The sequence below is a fragment of the Arvicanthis niloticus genome, chromosome 28, assembly GCF_011762505.2.
Source record: "Arvicanthis niloticus isolate mArvNil1 chromosome 28, mArvNil1.pat.X, whole genome shotgun sequence".
NCBI lineage: Eukaryota > Metazoa > Chordata > Mammalia > Rodentia > Muridae > Arvicanthis > Arvicanthis niloticus.
Genome location: NC_133436.1, coordinates 16,653,277 through 16,673,194, shown reverse-complemented (window position 1 = coordinate 16,673,194; position 19,918 = coordinate 16,653,277). Strand labels below are relative to the sequence as shown.

At 45.3% G+C, this 19,918-nt stretch overlaps 1 protein-coding gene and 1 pseudogene across 1 annotated transcript; both read right to left on the bottom strand.

The window, feature by feature from the left end:
- Nucleotides 1-217: 217 nt before the first annotated feature.
- LOC143440124 (uncharacterized) lies at nucleotides 218-4,898 on the bottom strand (annotated as a pseudogene).
- Nucleotides 4,899-12,589: 7,691 nt separating this feature from the next.
- Nucleotides 12,590-19,261, bottom strand: LOC143440127 (retinoic acid early-inducible protein 1-delta-like). The gene is made up of 7 exons (XM_076926800.1): nucleotides 19,255-19,261; nucleotides 18,739-18,859; nucleotides 17,131-17,304; nucleotides 15,674-15,907; nucleotides 15,136-15,405; nucleotides 14,387-14,566; nucleotides 12,590-13,041 (listed from the first exon to the last, which is right to left on the bottom strand). Exons 3-7 carry the CDS (start codon nucleotides 17,300-17,302, stop codon nucleotides 12,995-12,997), a joined length of 903 nt encoding a protein of 300 aa, XP_076782915.1. The 5' UTR covers nucleotides 17,303-17,304; nucleotides 18,739-18,859; nucleotides 19,255-19,261; the 3' UTR covers nucleotides 12,590-12,994.
- Between the last annotated feature and the right edge of the window lie 657 nt (nucleotides 19,262-19,918).

Sequence of the window (19,918 nt, the reverse complement as noted above, 5' to 3'; positions counted from 1 at the left end):
GGAATAAAAGGATCATCAGGACGTGCATTATTTTGCAAAGTCTCAAAGAAGGGCGTGGGCGCCCCAAACATTAGCTCAAAGGGTGTAAGGCCAAATTCTCCTGGAGTATTGAGCACTCTAAACAAGGCCAGGGGGAGAAGGACTGTCCAATCTCCTATGCCGGACTCTAAAGCTAATTTAGTTAAGGTCTATTAACTAATTTAGTTAATGTTCTATTCATTCTTTCTACCTGACCTGAGCTCTGGGGTCTATAAGCACAATGAAATTTCCAATTTATCCCCAGTTGTCTGGCCAGTCCCTGACTTACCTGGGCAATGAAAGCAGGCCCATTGTCTGACCCAATTACCCAAGGAATTCCAAACCGAGGGAAAATTTCTTCAATGATCTTCTTAGCCACTACATTAGCTGTCTCTTTCTTGGTGGCAAAAGCTTCCACCCAACCTGAAAAAGTGTCTATAAAGACTAAAAGATTTTTATTTCCGTATTGAGCAGGCTTAATTTCAGTGAAATCCACTTCCCAGAAGGTTCCCGGTCTGTCACCACGGAGACGCTTTCCCGTTTGGATCTTACTTGACCCTGCATTGGTTAGGGCACATGCTTTACAATTCTTCACTATCTTTTCTGCTATTTGTCTTGACCCCGGGATAAAATAATACGGAGACTTAGCTGCCAACTCAGCCATCTTTTTAGGCCCCAGATGAATAAGGGCATGTATATTTGTCAAGTAGGCATACCCTTCCTCTTCATCCAGGGGATCCCTTTTCTGTTTTCTCCACGATAATTCTCCCGTGTCCGCAGCCATCATGGTTAAAATCATAGGTCCTTGTGCCTCTGCCTTAGTGGCTTGGTCAGCCATTTGGTTCCCTCTTTCTACCGGTCCATCTCCTTTTTGGTGTCCCGGACAGTGTATGATCGCCACCTTGCGTGGCAAATGGATAGCCTCCAATAAGCTGAGAATTTCTTCCTTGTTTTTAATTTCTTTACTGGGCAGATGTCAGTAGTCCCCTCTGTTTATAAATGGCTCCGTGAACATGAGCCGTTGCAAAAGCATATCGGCTATCTGTATATATATTAATAGTCTTTCTTTCTGCCAATTTCAAAGCCTGAATTAGGGCTATAAGCTCTGCTTTTTGGGCTGATGTCCCCTCTGGTAGGATACTAGCCCATAGGATGGATTCCCCATCCACCACCGCAGCTCCCGCTCTTCGCTTACCTTCTACCACAAAGCTGCTTCCATCTGTATACCAGGCTCTTACCCCAGGCCACGGTTGGTCTGTTAAATCTGTCCTAGTGCCGGTCTCTTCGGCCAATATTTCTTCACACTGATGCACTGGGGTTTCACCAGTCTCCGGCAGCAGGGTGGCCGGATTGAGGATAGCAGGCGGAGCAAAAGTCACTCGTTCAGTCAACAACAAACTTTGGTAATGAGTCATTCGGGCGTTGGACATCCATCGATCCGGTGGTTGTCTGATAATACTTTTTAGTGCATGAGGGGCTATCACATTCACATTTTGTCCCATAGTCAATTTATCAGCATCTTTCACAAGCATGGCTGTTGCTGCTTTTGCTTTCAAACAAGAGGGCCATCCACTCGCCACAGGGTCCAATTTCTTTGACAGATAAGCTATCGGTCATTTCCAGGGTCCTAGCCTTTGAGTAAGAACCCCTCTAGCAACTCCTTTTCTTTCATCAACATATAAAATAAAAGGCTTTCTTAGATCTGTCAATGCCAAAGCAGGAGCCTGTAACAATGCCTTCTTTAAAGTCTCAAAAGCTAACTGGTGTTCCTCCGTCCAAACGAACTCTCCCTTTCCTCAGGTCAAAGGATAAAGTGGGGCTGCCAGGGTAGCAAACCCTGGAATCCAAAGTCTGCAAAACCCCACAGTTCCCAGGAACTCTCTCACCTGCTGGGGGTGGGGGGTTGGTTGGGGCCGGGATCTGCATCACCGTTTGCTTCCTTGCCTCAGTAAGTCATCTCTGTCCTTCTCTCAGAGTGTACCCTAGATAGGTTACCTCTGTCTGGCATAGCTGTGCCTTTCTAGCAGAAGCCCGGTACCCCAACTCACCTAACTCAGCCAAAAGCTTCTGAGTCCCCACTTCACATTCTCTTCGGGTTTCCACCACTATCAGGATGTCATCAACATACTGCAAGAGAGTCACCTGGGGGTTTTTGGCTCGGAATGAGGCGAGGTCACGATGTAGGGTCTCATCGAACAGAGTGGGAGAGTTCTTAAACCCTTGTGGTAGTCTCGTCCATATAAGTTGTCCAGTTTTTCCATCTTCAGGGTCTCGCCATTCAAATGCAAACAGGAGTTGGCTACTGGGGTGTAATCTCAGACAAAAGAAAGCATCTTTCAAATCTAGAACTGTATACCACATTCGCTCAGGTGGTAATGTACTTAGCAGATTATATGGATTAGGCACAGTAGGATGAATGTCTTGTACTCTTTTATTCACTTCTCGCAAGTCTTGTACTGGGCGATAATCATTGGTTCTGGGTTTCTTTACTGGGAGTAGGGGAGTGTTCCATGGAGACTTATAAGGAACCAGGATCCCCTGTTGAATCAGTCTGTTTATGTGGGGGCTTATACCCTCTCTCGCTTCCTTACTCATAGGGTATTGTCATACCCCTATAGGTGTGGCACCAGATTTAAGCTCAATTACCACTGGGGGCACTTGTTTTGCCATTCCCATTCCACCAGTTTCTGCCCAGGCTTGAGGAAACTGATCTAGCCAATTCTGAATGTCTACAGATGGTTCCTGTTGGTTCTGGTACAATCTGTATTCTTCTCCCATCTGTAGAGACAGCACTAAAGTTGAATGAGTTTCAGCTCCCCATGACAACTGTGGTCTGCTGGGGGCAAAAGTAATCTGAGCCTTGAGTTTATCAACAAATCTCTCCCTAACAGAGGTGTGGGGCATTCTGGTATCACTAGAAAAGAGTGGGTTACTTGCTTCTTTCCCAGATTTACAGTTCAGGAGGTAGTCCACGGGTATTGTTTTTGCCCTGTGGCTCCAATGACCAATGTCTTTTTATCTTTTATTTTTCCCAAAGGTTGCTGCAATACTGAGTATTCGGTTCCCGTGTCTATCAAAAAATTCATAGGGGTCCCCTCCACTCTCAGGGTTACCCTGGGCTCGGGGAGGGGGGCCGAGCCCCATCTCCCCTAGTCCTCATTGCTTTCCCCCAGAGCCAGAGTCTTTGTCTTTCTCTTGTTGGGACACTCACGAGCCCAATGACCTTTCTCTCTACAAAATGCGCACTGGTTTCTATCAAGTGGGGGTGGCTCCATCTTCCTGGGTCTCCTTGGGCCCTGCTGTCCACCACCCAGGTCCCCTAGCTGTCTAACCCTATTCCCTCTTTCTCCACCTATCACTGCGGCCAGTATTCGTGTCAGGTTCTGCTCCTTTTTCCTATCTCTCCTTTCCTCATCCTCTTTCCTTTCCTTCTTTTCTCTTTCTTGTTTCTCCTCCTCAGTCTCCCTCTTATGATACACTCTTTCTGCCTCTTTTACCACATCTCTAATAGTGTAATCCTGCAACCCTTCAATACGCTGAAGCTTCTTTCTGATGTCAGGGGCAGACTGCCCAATGAAAGCCATGATCACAGATGCTCGTTGTCCTTCCAACATAGGGTCAAAAGGGGTATACCTCCTATAGGCTTCCATAAGTCTCTCAAGAAACACTGAAGGGGGCTCAGTAGTTCCCTGCATAACTTCCCTTACCTTAGCCAAATTGGTGGGCCTTCTCGCAGCCCCTCTGAGACCCGCCACTAGAGTCCGGCTATAAATGGACAGCCGTTCCCTGCCTTCAGCCGTGTGATAGTCCCATTGGGGCTGAGTCTGCGGGAATCTCTCAGCAATAGTAGCTTCATCCTGGACCAGGAGCCTGTTATCATTCCAGACATTTTTCCAGGCTTCTGAAAGTATTCTCTCTCTCCTCTGTGGTGAATAGGGTCTGTAAAAGCTGCTGGCAACCATCCCAAGTGGGCTGATGCGAATACATCAGTGATTCTATTAAATTTGTTAGCCCTGCTGGGTTCTTAGAGAAAGAAGGATGATGAGTTTTCCAGTTTAAAAGATCAGAGGAAGAGAAGGGCCAATACTGTAGTAACTGTAAGTGGCTTGGGTCAGCCGGGGCAGGCCAAACGGCTCTAAGGGGTAAGGCCACCATGGAGTCTGGCCTGTCTGAGGATGAAATGGCCCCCCTCCTACTCCTAGTCCCTGCAGAAGGGACACCACCCATTACTTCAGGGACTGGAGGCGCAGAGGGTTGGAGAGCAGGTTGAGGTTGGGGAAGATAAAGAGGGGGAGCAGGAGTGGGTGCAGGAACGAGCCACTCTGTGGGAGAAGGGGGCCACTGGGGGGTTCTTCAATTTCAGGATATATCTTGGGTATAGGTTTAGGCGGAGTACTAGCTTCTTCGTCCTTTGATGGTTTCGATTTATTCTTCTTCTCCGCTTCCTCTCGAATTGTCAGAACCTTGGAGCTGGGTGGTCGACATGTGATCCAGGGTTTCACCCAGGGAGGCGGGTAGCGAGTCAAATCTTTCCACACAAGGATATAGGGTTGCTGGTCTGGGTGGGACCCTGGGCCTTCCTAGAACACAATTGCCTTGACGGCTCTGATAGTTAGTAAGTCAAATGTCCCCTCGGGGGGCCATCCTACATCAAAGGTGGGCCATTCTGATGCACAAAAAGTCTGCCAAGGTCCTTTTCTAACAGTCACCGACAAATCATGTCCTCTAGCCCTAACATCGACCCAATGATCCAGAGTCAGAGATAATGGTGTGGTTATAGTTTGCCCCATTTCAAATCCTAGTAACCCAATGACAAAAACACAAACACACAAAATAAACACAGACAAACACACACGACCGAGTCTGGTCTGATAACACCAGCCAAATGCTACCTCAGACGGAGAACTCCACGTCTTCTCCCCATGTAGGAGCACTCCGTCTCCTACGCTCTGAAACTCAATGGTCAGATCCCCTGACCACCCAGTCAAATCCCTTGACCTTCCAGCGGGGAAAGGCCTCGCACCTTTCCCCAACTCTTGTGACAGCTGCTCCAAAACCGAAACCAAGACACAGACAAAGACAACCGCCGCACTCAGACTCACACCACTCACACAGACCTACCTCCAAGGGGTCGTCGAGGGTCTTGGGTGGTCGCGCCAATCTCGGACGAGCCCCCAAATGAAAGACCCCTGCGAAAGGGACCCTCACTCAAGTCCGGACAAACGCGCACCCAATGACACATGAAGACCTTCTTGATGCAAAAGCAGAGGAGGTTTAATAGCGAGGTTCCTCAGATCGAACTGTATCTCACGCAGGAGAAAGCAAGTTCGACCCAGAACCCAGAAAGTTAGGGATATTTATGGGCAGGGATTGGGGAAGGTGGGGAATTCCAGCGTGGTTACATGTGATTGGATATTTCAAACACCAGCAATTTAGTCATACAGGCAGGATGTTGACTTGGCAGGATGTCTGGTTATTTTTTAACTTTGTGCCAGTATGTGACCGGACATGTCCTTGCATGTCTTTGTGACCATGAAGCCTCAGACCTCCCAGAAGGGTGGGAAAGGAAAAACACCAGATGGCCCATTACTCACTTGGGCATGTTTAGACTTGGCTAGGGCATGTCCCTTTGTTTTCGGTCATCCTGTTCCTGGCAGATCTGGAGGTTGTTATTATAACTATTTTTATCATAGTGTAGGTGATCTTTTGCTGACCATGAATTTCTATAATTATTTCACAATGAGTCTTTGAAATTTTGCTCTCACACAGGTACAGTTATAATGCCATGGGGGAAGTAGCCATTATTTAAATTTCTCCAGCATAATCATTATAACTCTTGGCACATAGACTGTTGTGAATGTCCTTGGATCTTAGATTTACCCCTCCCCCACAAGAAACAAGCAAGGCAAAAAACAAATTTTGGAAAAATCACCTTTCTAGGAGCTGGGGTCATGAAGACCATTCCAAAAGGAATATTTGTCACCCAAGCTTCTGCTGAGCTCAGAATGCATTGTCTTAATTCAAATGTAAACGTACTTAATCAGGCCTGTTTCCTGAGGCCTAGCCCAAAGATTATCCTTTGTAGTCCTATACTGTGTCACATTTTTTAAAAACTTTAATTTAACTCTACCTGCTGAATCTTTTTCCATATAAACATGGGCGAGTCAAGAAATCTCAAAATCACGATTGAACTGCCAACTGCAGCCAATGGAAAAGTGGCAGTTTAACTATATTTTAAAGTTTCTTTTGCAACATTAGGGTATAACCATAATTCTGGGAAACAAAACCAATTTTTAATGATGCAAACAATCTATTTTCTCTAAAATCAACACCAAGTAGATTACCTTTATGTCACAAAGTTTTGTTGCCAGTTCTTATATGTGAATGCATGATAGTGCAGCTTTTAATATCTCACTAAAGAGACATTGTTTTTAAATCTTGTCTTTATACATCTGGTCTCTGAATGACTCCAATCCTGAGTTACCAATCTTAAGCCAATTTTGTTACCAAAGTGACAAATTTTTAATCATACCCAATAACTTATAGGCTGACAATCTACAACCAAAACATGCGGAACGTATTTATACCTTCAAAATCAATCAGAAATACATTTTTCTGGCTGTAATTTCAAGAGAAAAGAACCTTGTCACAGAGATTTTTCTAGGACAAACAACTCTTAGCTTCCTTATAGAATCCAAAAAACTGCTGGTCCCTTTAAAGCAGCTTATACCGACAATGAATTTTTGGAAAGGCTATTCTAGCTTAGCTCAACTCTTAGCTACAGGTGTAAGGTAACTTATCTGTGCACGTTAAGACTGCCTTTAACAAGTTAAACTAGAGCAAGGGGTGGATATATAGCAGCTTTAACCATTTTTGTCTTTTGAACATGAAACAGAACACCATTCATTCAAACAACAAAACAAAAAACAGACAATTGACACATGTGGACATTGGGAGCCAAGGACAAACAATAAACAAGGAAGGCAGAGTTATGGATTTCTCCTGTAAAAGTCAGAGAAAATTGCAAGACATCTCTTGAATTTTCTCCTGTTTCTAGGAGAGCTCTGAAATAGCCTTTTCATTCTTTTTTGCTAACACAGCCCAGAGAGGACAACTGCTTTTCTGAAGCTCTTTCTCTCTCTCATATTCAAGATCTAACTCTTCATCTCTTTCCAATTCCTTCTAACCCTGCTCCTGTCACCTAAGGCAGCTCTTGGGCTGTGGGTAGATGCCTATTAGAATTCTCCTATCCCAAAATTCACTGTCACCTCCTAGATGAGCTTGCATCAGGTCAACACTTACTCAACCTAGACTGTATTACCTTAAACACACTTCCTGCAAACACAGCCATAACTTAGCTAGCATCAATGCTGTTCATTGCTCACCAAGTGCTCAGGATACTCTTCTTCCATTTTCCATGAGGAAAGACAGCTTTCCTCAGCTGGTCTTCCATTTTCAGGCCCCAAGTTTTGGGAGCCAATCTGTAGCCACCAGCAGCTTCAGTCAGCCGGGTTCACCTGAAAGGAAGGTTGGGAATGAAAGGGGAATGGAGGGCGAGAGAAAACATGGGGTCAAGACAAAGTATTCTGATCAAAGCCCAAAGTTAATATGCTGTTTTCAAATATAAAGGGGCAACCCTACTCCCACCACCAGAACTTCTTCTTGCTTCAGGTGGTGTGGGTGAGGGGATCGCAGCCCGGAGGTAACTAAAGGCAAGCTCAGTAGGCAGTTTATTCTTCTTAGCTCCTGTAGCAGACTGCTGGCTGCCAAGGCAGGTAGTGCCTCCTGGGTCCTATTGTTTTACTCTACTGTGCACCCCCTTTTCTTTGTGTGTGTGTGTGTATGTGCAGACACACACTAGCATGCACAAGCATTTATTGACACGCACACCTAGTTTACTGATAGATTTCATCAGAAAGTATATTGATTTTTGACACTTTTTCTGCTTCTGCATTTGTTGACATTATCATGAACATTTTGTCCTTTATTCTCTTCATTTGGTGAACCACATTTATTGATTAGGGTATCATTCAACTGTCCTTGCACATGGATGGCCATGCAAGAACAGGGAATGTGGGAATAAGAGAACCAGCATCTTTACTGAGTTTTCCCCCTAGTGGACCTGCAAATTCTATTTTTTTTTAAAGATGGTTTTCTTATCTTTCTTATTTTCATTCTTCTGCTTCCCAGAGGTTAGTTTGACTTTCTCTTTATTCTTAAGATATAAATTAAGATTGTTAACTGGAAGCCTTATTTAACTTTCATGTAAGTGTTTACTACTTCACATTTCCCCTCAACCATCCTTTTCCCTGTATATGGCAGACTCTTTTCCAAAAAGATATTTTTAATGTCTGTTTCAAACAAATAACAGGTATGCACAAGAAAACTAGGTCATCAGACCTTGAGATTTTAGTTAGATAAAAGTTCATATAATTAAAAATATTTCATTATTTTATGTGTATGTGTGTTGCTTTGCCTGAATATATATGTGTGTATATCATGTGTGTACCTGGTATTCATGGAGTCCTGAAGAGGGTAACATATTCCCTGGAAGTGGAATTGCAGATGGTTGTTACTACCATGTAAGTGTTTGTTATTGGACATGGGTCGTCTGGAAAAGTAGTTAGTGCCTTTAATTACTGAGATATCCTTCAACCCTATCAGTTTTGTTTGTTTTGTTTTGTTTTGTTTTGTTTTTAACCAGTAAATCACAATATATATTTGTGGTGGCTTGAAGAATGGCTGCCATAGGTTCATAGATTTGAATGCTCAGTCACCAGGGAATGGCACTATTAGGAGGTATGACCTATTGGAGTGGGTTTGGCCTTACTAGAGGAAGTGTATCACTGGAGGTGGGCATTGGGGTTTCATATGTTTAAGCCAGGCCAAGTGTCTCAGTCTCTTACTGTTACCTGCCAGTCCAAATGTAGAACTCTCAGCTCCTTCACCAGCACCATGTCTGCCTTCATCCTCCCATGTTCTCCACCATTGTGGACTCTGAAACTGTTAGGCCAAATTAAATGTCTCCCTTGTCATGTATTTCTTCATAGCAATAAAACAGGGACATCTACAGTTGCCATGGTCATGGTGTCTCTTCATAGGAATAAAGAATTGACTAGGGGGCTGGAGAGATGGCTCAGTGGTTAAGAACACTGACTGCTCTTCCAGAGGTCCTGAGTTCAATTCCCAGCAGCCACATGGTGGCTCACAACCATCTGTAATGAGATCTGACGCCCTTTTCTGGCTTGCCTGAAGACAAGTGTACTCATATATGTAGAATAAATAAATAAAATCTTTAAAAAAAAAAGAATTGACTAGGATGATTGTATTTTTTAGGACTTGACTCAGTACATGGAATAGAGAAATGTTTAAAACATGTTTTTCTTGTATATGGAAAGAGCATGTGATGTCACAGCTCATTACTCTTTCAATAGGGGTGCTGCACCATCAGGTCTGGCCAACGTGTCTGATCTATATCAAACCATCACTATCACTACCACCACCACCACCACCACCACCACCACCACCACCAACACCAACACCATCACCACCAACACCACCACCACCACCACCACCAACAACAAATCTTTGCCAGATTCACAGACAGACAGATAGGAGTGCACAGAAACTGAAGAGATAACTTCACCTCTTCTCTGCTGAATCATTAGAAGAAAGCCTGTCATCACTATATGTGATCTGATCCTTCCCAATTTCTGACACTTCAAAACTTTCAGAGCACATCACATGTTTCTGTGGGTTGTGCTGTCTAGCAATGCTCCTGAGCCTCTGTTTGAGATGTTCCCTTGATGACAAGAAGGAACATGGGAAGAGAATGAATCACATCCCCTTAGAAGCTCAACATGTCACTGAACACCCTTCAGTCATGGCTCATGCTCCTGGAACTTAGAACTCAGTTTCTGCATGGGGACCACTCCTGCATCTGTGTACCACTGGGGAACTCTGCTTGCTTCTTTGTCTTTTGGGGTATGAGCACGTGGAGGGTTTTTCCATGGTTGCCTTCATGTGATGTTATAATATTTTACAGTTGCTTCTCAATCAGGAATTTCAGTTGGATGCAGCTAGGAAATGAGTTTCCCACCTTTCGCTACAACTTAGTGTTCACACTTCTCCTGAGTCTCCCAGAGTCAAACCATTAGCTTCAGATACGTATTGAGACTAATTCTATGCTGTAGTGTCTTTGATTCCCTTAACTTTACCTTTCCACATTAGTGCTAGTTACTGCAGAAACACGATTCTCAGATTTAGAAAGTACTTTCTGAGCTTCCACCAATGTCTCTGGTTGCAGGGCTATCACCCTGAATTACAAGGCTCCTGGCAATTTGCCCTTCTGTTTGTTGACATCCACTGAAGGGAGACATTCTCAGGACATATCAGGTGAGTTCTAGCCATAATATCAGGCTCCAAAGATTTTTTAAGCTAATGACTGTTGCTGTCCACACTGTCCCATGCTTTGGGGCTAAGTGCTGTGGTCCAAGGGGATCAGACCAAAGGGTCTAGCAAGAGAGGGAGTGGGGATGGAGGGGCAAGAGACGCAAAGAATGGAGACAAGACAAAGGGTCTAATCAAGTCTCTGGTCTCCTCTCAAATTTCCTTTATTGGAAGGAAATCTGGGGTATTTATATGCTTTGCCACATGCCTTGTAGGCGTGGATACCACTTGTCTTGCAGCTGGGGGCACTAAACAGCAAAACAAGCTATGTGGGATAAACAAGATGTTTATCAGAGTGTGCTCAGCTGTTGTAGGCTATTGAAAAACAAGTCTCTTGTCAGGGTATGTGGCTCGAGATGGGTGCAAAGATGATATCCGCTTTCTACTAGAAGTTGGCTCCCAACAATGACTTCCACTATTACAGACATTTTATTCTTGTCTATTTGCTGGAAGCCTGGATTAGCAGAAGCTGTTTAAGACATCTGTTCAGTTGTTCTACCCAGTTGAGATAGGACTAAGCTTTTCACTATGTTTTACAAACCTGCTGGTCTTTTTTGCACATATGAAAGTATTTTTCCAATTTTCTTATTAGGAGTCACTGCCTGTGTTGAGGTGGGCTCTGCAGTGACACAGCTGTGGGGAATCACCCCAGCTCCTGTAAGTAACCTCTCACTCGTCTCCTGTTAGCAATCCCAAAGAAAACTCAGTGAATCCCCAAGTTGAACATCTAGACAGTTGATACTTTGATCTTTCATTAAGTTCTATTTCTGGTGTGTGTGTGCACGCATGTGCATGAGTGCGTGCGTGTGTGCATGCCTGTGCATTGCATGCACATGTGTTTCTGTGTGCGTTACAAATCTGTTGTTCTTGAGGGGTAACTTCCCCATTTGGGTCTCAGGGTGTTCAAATGGGACTTTCCTTTTTCTTATCTTAGGTCTTATTCAGGTCTTGAGGAGTCTGGCATCACCAGAATGTCTTGAGAACAGGCTCAGTTGTGGAGTCCCTGGTGAGTGTCATGAATATAAACCTGGATGCAGGGACCAAGGTTGCCCTATACCTGGCTCCCCATCAGCACCTGAGTTACTTCTCCAGCTTGACTACTATAGAACAGACAGCTTGTCTTCTAGGGTCTGACTGGTCCCACTCCACTGTTGCTGATATTTTTCTTGGTGATCATCCCATGGCATTGGCATTTCTAAAATGCTAGAGTCTTTGGCTCTAACCACACTCTCACTGTCCAGGGCTCTCTTCATGGATTCCAACCCTGCCACACAGTGCCAACCCTCGGTTGCATTCTATGACCCCATTCACATCTTCAAAACCACCAGGCTGGCTCTTACACTCCTTCAGGTATCAGCACAAGGTCCAAACTTGGCCATATGTCTAAAACATAGCTTCTGCATACCTACTCTCAGAAAATATTTTCCAGATGATCTCACCTCAGTGATGCTACTCTCTCCTGATGGCTGCTAAGTTCTCAGCTCTAGCTGAACATATCCAGTATCCCAGTAAAGTAAAGGTTTCACTAAAGTACTTCTGAAATCTTGTTGATCACAGCTGATCCTTCAGCCCCAGCTACCCAGAGCCACTGGTTCTTAATTCAGATGTCTTGATAGCATCTGCTTCCCTAAACCTCACAAGCCAGGCCCCCATTGTTTTACTGCTCTCAATACTCCTATTATCCACTGTCCTGAAGAATGGACCAGTTACCTCTCAGCACTCAATGGATTTTCTAGCCAAGAAGTCCAAAGTCCTTCTAGAAACCTCCCCCAAACACATGTCTAGGTCTACTGCAGCAGTACTACACACTATCTCAGTACTAACTTGCCTGAGTTAGGGTTACTATTGCTATGATAAAACATCATGACCAAAAGGGAAGGAAACAGTTTATTTGACTTATACTTCCAAATCACTGACCTTTGAAAGAAGTCAGGACAGTACTCAAACAGGTCAGGGACCTGGAGACAGGAGCTGATACAGAGGCCATGGGTGGGTGTTGTTTACTACAATTCTCATGGCTTGCTTAGCCTGCTCTCTTATAGAAAAGGGCCCCCATAATGAACTTTGCCTGCTCCCTCATCACTAGTTAATAAAATGCCCTACAGGCTTGTCTCCAGCCTGATCTGTAGGAAGCATTTTAAAATTGAGGTTCTTCCCTCTCAAACAACATTAGCTTATGTCAAGTTGACATAAAACTAGAAGCACATACCTTATATTTACCAGTATCCTTGGATATTGCTAAATTTCATAGCATATTTGTTAGCAAGACCTGTGAGATCCTCTTACCAAGCCTCCCTGGTACATTACTACAAATGATGTCATAACTGGCCATTGCAGTCCATTCATTTTAAAATATGTTTTGCATTTTGATTCTGAAATATTCAACTTTATTGTGAAGTTTTTCTGTAGGAAATGCCCCGTGCATAATAATATTCAGGCTATATTCTCTTGTTAAGAAATTTATTAGAGGGTTGGAGAGAAGGCTCAGTAGTAAATAGCACTTGCTGTTCTTGGAGAGGTCCTGAGTTCAGTTCAATGACTCCAGTTCCATGGGTTCTGATGCTCTCCTCTGGCCTATGCAAGCACCAGATACACATGTCACATACAGACATACATACAGGCAATATACTCATTCACATTAAGAATAAAAATTGGTCAAACTTTTAGCAATGTATTTGCACATTAATTGTACACCATAATTGGTTTCACTATGATGTGTTCACATGTATGTGTTAAGACATTTTGGTCATATCAACCCTTCAATCACCGCTCATGTCCCCTGACTTACCCTCTACTTCCATGGGAGCTCTCCTTAAATTAAAAATGCTAGTTGATCAAATGACTTAATTTGGACTTATTTATAGGAGTGTGGGCATGGTGTTATTTGCAGGAATATGTGCTCCTTACTAGTGACCACACCAATGAATACCATCAGCTCTGGTGCCATTAACTATAGAAAAATTCTCAGTGATTGAGGAACCTCATGAGGCCCTTGGCTCCACGAATTGATGATTGACAGGCCTGCTCTTGTGCAGGGATCCTGCAAGTTCTCAGAGCTGCTGAGATTTCAAAGGCGCGTCAGTGAGGTCATGGCTGGAGATCAGGGTTCTCCTACATCCATTATTCCCTATGTTGTGAGGTGTTCCCTGCATCTTGATGGGGTGATAAGGATGTTTGGTCAAGTAAATGCTTTTACCAAATGCTTTGGGCTCTTCCTTCTGGACAACATTTTGGTGGTCTTGTTGGGAACCTCTCTTTTGTCTCCTTTGGTCCCTAGTTCTGTGGCTTGTGGCAATTGATGTGGCAGTCCCTGAACAGCTGAAGATTTCTTACTAGGGAGGCTTTGCAGTGAGAGCCAGACTGTGATTCTGAAAATAATTGGCCCTTGATCCCAGCACAAAAGTCTGGAAGTCACTTCTTAGCTTGTTCCTGACATGTCATGGCCCTGACTAATGAAGATGGTACAGAGCTCCAGGTCACCAAACCTATTCTCAGACAGACCCATATCTAGGGTCAACAGCCACTATTGCATGCAGCATGGAGGGTAGTAAGACAGAGAGAGTAAATGGGCAGTCCTAATTGACTGTGTGAAAATAGCTTTTCAGTTGTTCTGGGAATGAACATAGGGTAACTGTCCCTGCATGGGTCATGATAGGAGAGCATGCAAGTGAGGTGCTCAGAAGCCTGTTTCAGTCAGTTCTCATGGTCTAAGCAGAAGGATATTCATTGACCGGGAAGTCAGCCTCTCAACAGGTAAGTGTTGGTTGCTAGAAAGATAGATGATCAGTAGATAAAGGCATTTGCCCTGCAAGTATGAGGACCAGAATCCCCATCCCTAGGACCCAGTGGGATACCTATTGCAAGTCCCCTGCAGAACAACCCTTCCAAGAATCAGATGAGTCCCCAGCCTGCTCCTTACCTCCTTGAAGACAACATTTCCTCTTCACATATATGCAAATGAGAATAGTAAAGGCAATGCTGATGGCTATGCCAACAGGGAGTATAATGATTTCCATTTTCTCGTAAGGAAAGTGGCTGGTAGGTGGAAGCTGGGTAGTTGATGTAAGCTGTTTGCTATCTGGGACCCTTGGTGTTGATCCTTTAAAAAAAAAAATAGGAAAGTTCTCAATAAAGTTTAAAAACACACCTCCGTCAGCACCTTCTCTCCCCAGGCAGCCATGAGAGACTCACATGTAAGAATGATTTTACAAAGTCCTGAGGAGAGAGAAGTGGGAGCAGTATATGTGATGTCTTGGCAGAGCTTATTTCATCACAAAGAAAAGTTAATGTCTATCAAACCATCACTTGATAGATGTACTGATAAATGTACTGTGGGTATCACTTTCTGGATGTTGGGGAAATTGATGGTGTTTAATTGTGCCAGAGTAAGATAATAAATTCTTTAGAAGTGATGGTGGAGCTGGTGAAAGGGCAGCTATACCTGAGGATGAAAAGACTGGAAGTTTACAGTGGTGCACACAGACTTGGGGCTCATCAGCAGGCATGTAGAGCCTGGACCACTGCTTAATAAGGAATGAGAAACACTAGGGTGTGAGGTGGAATGAGGAATCCTTGTGGTCATCACTGGCTCCCCAGAGAGGAACACTACAGCAATCATTCACTCAGCCTGTATCAGAAGTGCCTTCTAATAATCTAGGTAACACCTACTTGGCTTTTCTTTGTGCTGCTTTAAGTTCCTTACTGCATTGAGTTCCTCACTGCATTCTGGTATGGAGAAACTCAGATATTTCATTAAATTCACATCATCTTTCCATTTCTTCATGATATCCCCTGGTACAGGATTAATCAGTGTCCAGTTCATAGTCATTGAGTTAAAGATGAAGGAGTAATTTCCACTGATGTTGAATCGCCAGGAGGCACCACTGGTTTGTCCTTGGCTGTGATTAGAAACCATGGTGGCCTGTAAAATGGGGTAACCTGCAAGTCACAGACAAAAGCATCATTCTTCACTTCTGATCCATCCATCGCATCCTCAAAGGTCAAGTCCTTCTCAACAAGCTTATGTATCAGTACTGGTGCCACACAACGTGCTCTACAATAGTTACCCATTGTGTACCCTGTGCCTGCAAGGTACCACAACTGCTCAGCTCCTTCACACAAATACATTCACCATCGCACTCCCACATGCTCTCGGCCCTTCCTCTCTTGCCAATGTCTCTGCCTCTGTACTCTATCCCACACTTACCACTGGCCTTGGGAGTGTTCACCTTGTTCCTTAACTCCTGGAACAACTCTTCCAGCCATTGGGTCAAACATGTACACAATTTGGTGGCATTTGCCATCTTCCACTGGTTACACAAAGGCGTGATCTTCTTTGTGTCATTAAAATGAAGGAAAATTATTCCATCCACTGAGCACTGTCCTTCATTCAAGAGACTTTTTGCCTTGATGACCAAGTTGCAACAAAGAAAGTGTGTATCTGGAAGAGAAACATGCAGGTGAGTTCCATAGTGGGAGCAGAAAGCCATAGGACTCATGTTTCTGTGACCCCAAGTACTCTTCTGAAGGGCAAAGGTGAGAGGAGCAGACTCTATTGAAGAGGCCCCCCAGCTCTGCACCCTCTTTTCTATGTGATCATTGACTGTCTTAGGTTGGAAGGACCCCTCAGGTGCACACCCTGTTAACCAGAGGACTTATCTCAAAATTACTTTTCATGACTGTTATCAAGTGCTGAAGTATAAAGTGTATCTGATATTATCTGTGGTTTAGGAATAACATAGCAGAAAAGGAGGAATCATAGAACACATGGTAAATCCAACATGGAGCCTGGTGTTCAGGAAAGCTTCTGGAGGAAGGGCGCAGCTTGGCATGGAAAGTGGAGCTGCCAGCTGTGAGCTCAGTGCTCATCCGTGTTCCCACTGGGCCCCTTCACACAACACTGTTGGACCTCTGATCTCAGGTTCTCCCATGCTAAACTGCACACATAGTTCATTCTCAAGGAGAGATCTCTGTCTATCTGTGACCTGCTTGAAGCCCCAATCTCCTACCCTTCTCTGTGTCTTGCTTTATTACTGCCCTGTCCCTCATGAGTGAATCCCCAGATGCTACTGTGAATGTCTGATGTAGTGGTTTAAAGGACAGTGTCCTCTATATGCTCAGGTGTTTGACTACTTGGTCACCAGTCACATCCAAACACCCGGCAGCCATTTGCATAGGTTTAGGAAGTATGACCTTGCTTGAGAAAGTATATCATTGAGAGTGTGGCAGTGAACCCACAAGCTTCTTCAATTCCCATTTCTCCATCTTGCTTAAGCTCTCAGCTCCCTGCTCCAGCCATCTTGCCTGCCTGCTGCCATGCTCCCTGCTGTGATGGTGATGGACTCTTGTCCCTTTGAAACTATAAGCCCAGAACACCTTTCTTTTCTATGGCCCCTTCGTTCTGGTGTTTTATCACAGCAATAGAAAATAACTAATACAGCAATTAGATCAAGATTCAAATCTTTGCATGTCAAACAGGCTCATTTACACCTGCTCATCTTTGTTTTTGCAGATTGAAAGCAGCCAGAGATAAAACACTCATGAATATCATGGCGGGACCTCCCTCTAGTGTTCTATGACCTGGAACAACCTATCAGTCAGAGGAGTGAAGCCTAGGAAATGGCCCTGGGTAGAGTTCATGACAGTTTGCAATTGGAGAATCACCTTGCTTGGGTAGATCCTGGCATAGTAATGGCTTCTGAGACAGAGTGGCATCTGGTTTTGGGCTATTGGAAGTCCCATCAGGCCTCAGGACGGCATCATGAGGTGAGCAGTTTCCCAACAGGGTATTAGATAGGCAGATCGCAATCAGACAAGGTATCCAGAAGTGAGACATTGCTACAGGGAAACAAAAGGTTACTTGTGTGGTCAGAGCTATATCTAGCAGGAAGGGACAAGGATTTGTGACCGAGAGAGCATTTCCTGTTCTCTAAATGGTTGTAAATCTTACCTCATCTAGAAAAAAAGTGACTGAGGTCAGTTCTCAAGTAAGCTGCCACTGCTCCTTCAGCAAGTACCTCAGGCTTCAAGGAGAGTCCTCTATGCTCTAAGGGAGCCTGGGAATCCACTGGGCAGCAATGGAGAGATTTATAGCTGACAGAGCTCACAGGCAGCACAGAACCCACTGTTGTCTGAGAAGGATGCAGCTCTCACAGTACTCTTGAAGACACTCTAGGGGATGGGCACCAATACTGGTCCATGGGAAATACCCTAATCTGGGTTAGAGGACAAACCTGCTACTCATACAGTAAAGCTTGCTAGATTGAAATAGAAAATTAGTGACTCATTTATAAAGCAAAAGAGCCTGCTCCTGCCTAATGAACACCATTATCTGATGCCATCTACCCAGGAGGTAGACTACATGGGATTAGGACCAAGGGCAGAAGCTTCCACAGGTCCCCACCCAGTACCATCTTCAGGGTCCGCCACAGAGGACAAGGCTTTCCAGCCCCTGATTAGCTGAAGTGTCTTCAGGCATGAGCACAGATTGCCCCCTGGTGTACAAGGGTCTGAAAGGCATTCTGTGGATGGGAAGGGGGGGAAGGCTACAGCGGCAGAGAAGGGAGCTGAGCAGGCTGGTGGCTGGTGAGCCATGTGGGCATTGAAGCTGAGCTGGTGTCACACACCTGTAATAGCAGCACTTGGTATCAAAGGGGAGAAGGGATTGTTTCAGATTCTAGTGTGGCAATAGTGTGAAGCCGTAAAACACTATAAACACAGAACATAAGGAGAGAGGGAAAACAGTTAAGAACAGTAAGACCCAGAGTGGCTGTGGCTGCCATGTCCCTGGAAGCATCTGTTGTGATTTCCAGGACAAGTACTGTGGGAAGGCAGGAAGATAGGTCAGGTGCAAACAGGATCTCGAATGGCGGAGGGCTTGTGAGGAGTCCCTGGGATGGCAGTCTAGAGCATAGCTGCCTTAGGTCCAGGGGAGCTGTCTGAGACTACCTCCTGGTCTTGCACTGCCCCCAACATCCCCAATCCTGGTGACTTCCTGCGGACCTAGATGGTTTTGAGGGCATTGCCAAGTACTCCCTTCTGTGGCCTGGGCTCTTCATTCCTTCCCTTCCTCATGCTGTAACTTTTCCCTTACCTTCCTCAATCCAGTGGAACCTGAGTCTAGGAGAGCCAGAGTTCCCAGTAGCTGTGGTGCTGAACTGAAGATTGGGAAGCCCTGAAGCTTCTGGTACCCCAGGATTGGGAACTTCCTGACTTAAGCTATGTCCCTGTTCAGTGCTCCAACCCCTTTCCATGTAGGTCCTGGGGACTCACCAGTCAGCAGCTTGGTGTATCCACGTCTCAATAGAATTAAAAGTCTCTGAATCAGAGAATGATTGCTCTTGGTGGCTGCTTTCTTGGCTATGGTTCCTTCTGAAAGATGTGACTGCCTCTGCTGGAAGAATGGGGAAGTTTAGCATGTCCGTCCCCCGCCCTCCCCCCTCCCCCCCCCCCCCCCCCCCGTCCCCTCTGTGGACCCAGCACAGAGTAAAGCCCCCCCCCCCCCCCCCGTCCCCTCTGTGGACCCAGCACAGAGTAAAGCAAGAATTTCAAACAACTGGCTGTGAATTCAAGCCTCCCATGCACTAACCATGCATCTTCCTAGTCCACTTTTCCTTAAATTTCTTCCTCTATCTCTCCCTTGCTTTGTGGCTTGGAACCTCCCTCCCTGTGAACCGTGGCCTCTCTCACACTGGGTCATATGGAGGCTACAACTCTGAACCTAGTGCTGAGAACAATCTATTCAGGCCTCCCATACCCCACCCGAGGTCCCTTCTTCATCTCACTCACCAACAGCTGCACCCTCAGGGACTCTTGGCAACAGTGGCAGAAAGGCTGAAGGAAGAATGAACTGAATGCCTTGAGCTGGTGCTTCTGAAGACTTAAACCTGAGTTTGAATCATTTATGCTGGGTCACGCCCACAGCCTTGTGGCTTGGAGGCGGTCACCACATCATTGCTTTAACCACTTCCCCTGATTCTTTAGCTTCACTTACACCAGTCTCGCCCTAGATCACCCCTTCTGGGATCCGCTCGAACCCCAGGCAGCTCTTCCTCACTTCCCACCAGGCTTCCCCTCCTCTGTCTCAGTTCTCCTCCATCAGAGAGAGACTCATGTGCCCCTTCCCTGTCACCCCTCAAGTCTTTTGCACCCTCAAATATGTGTTGTCCAACTGCCTCCCCTCCCCCAGCTCTCCTTAGTCCCACCTCCATCTCCTTCCTTTCTCCCTCCCCTCTGCCCTTTCCCCCATCCCCCCCCATCCCCCACCCCCACCCCCATACAACCCCCACCAGCAACTCCTGCCCCAGACAATTATTGTCTTGTGAGGAAGGAAGGCTGGTGTTTTTCTTCTTAGCTCTGTGACAAGGGAATCTAAGACCTTCTGGAAAATTCTGCAATCACCATTTTCTTCCAATTGGAAGCAGCTTCTGGGGTCTGAAAAAATGCTCAGAAG

Excerpts from the sequence above, each read along its gene's own strand:
- LOC143440127 (XM_076926800.1), bottom strand. The coding sequence starts at position 17,302 with ATGTCTCACTTCTGGATACCTTGTCTGATTGCGATCTGCCTATCTAAT. Across the intron at positions 14,567-15,135 it reads GCAGCACAAAGAAAAGCCAA|GATCAACACCAAGGGTCCCA; the intron begins GTAGGTGTTACC and ends TTTTTTTTAAAG. Across the intron at positions 13,042-14,386 it reads GAAATGTTGTCTTCAAGGAG|GCCAGAGGAGAGCATCAGAA; the intron begins GTAAGGAGCAGG and ends GTGCTTGCATAG.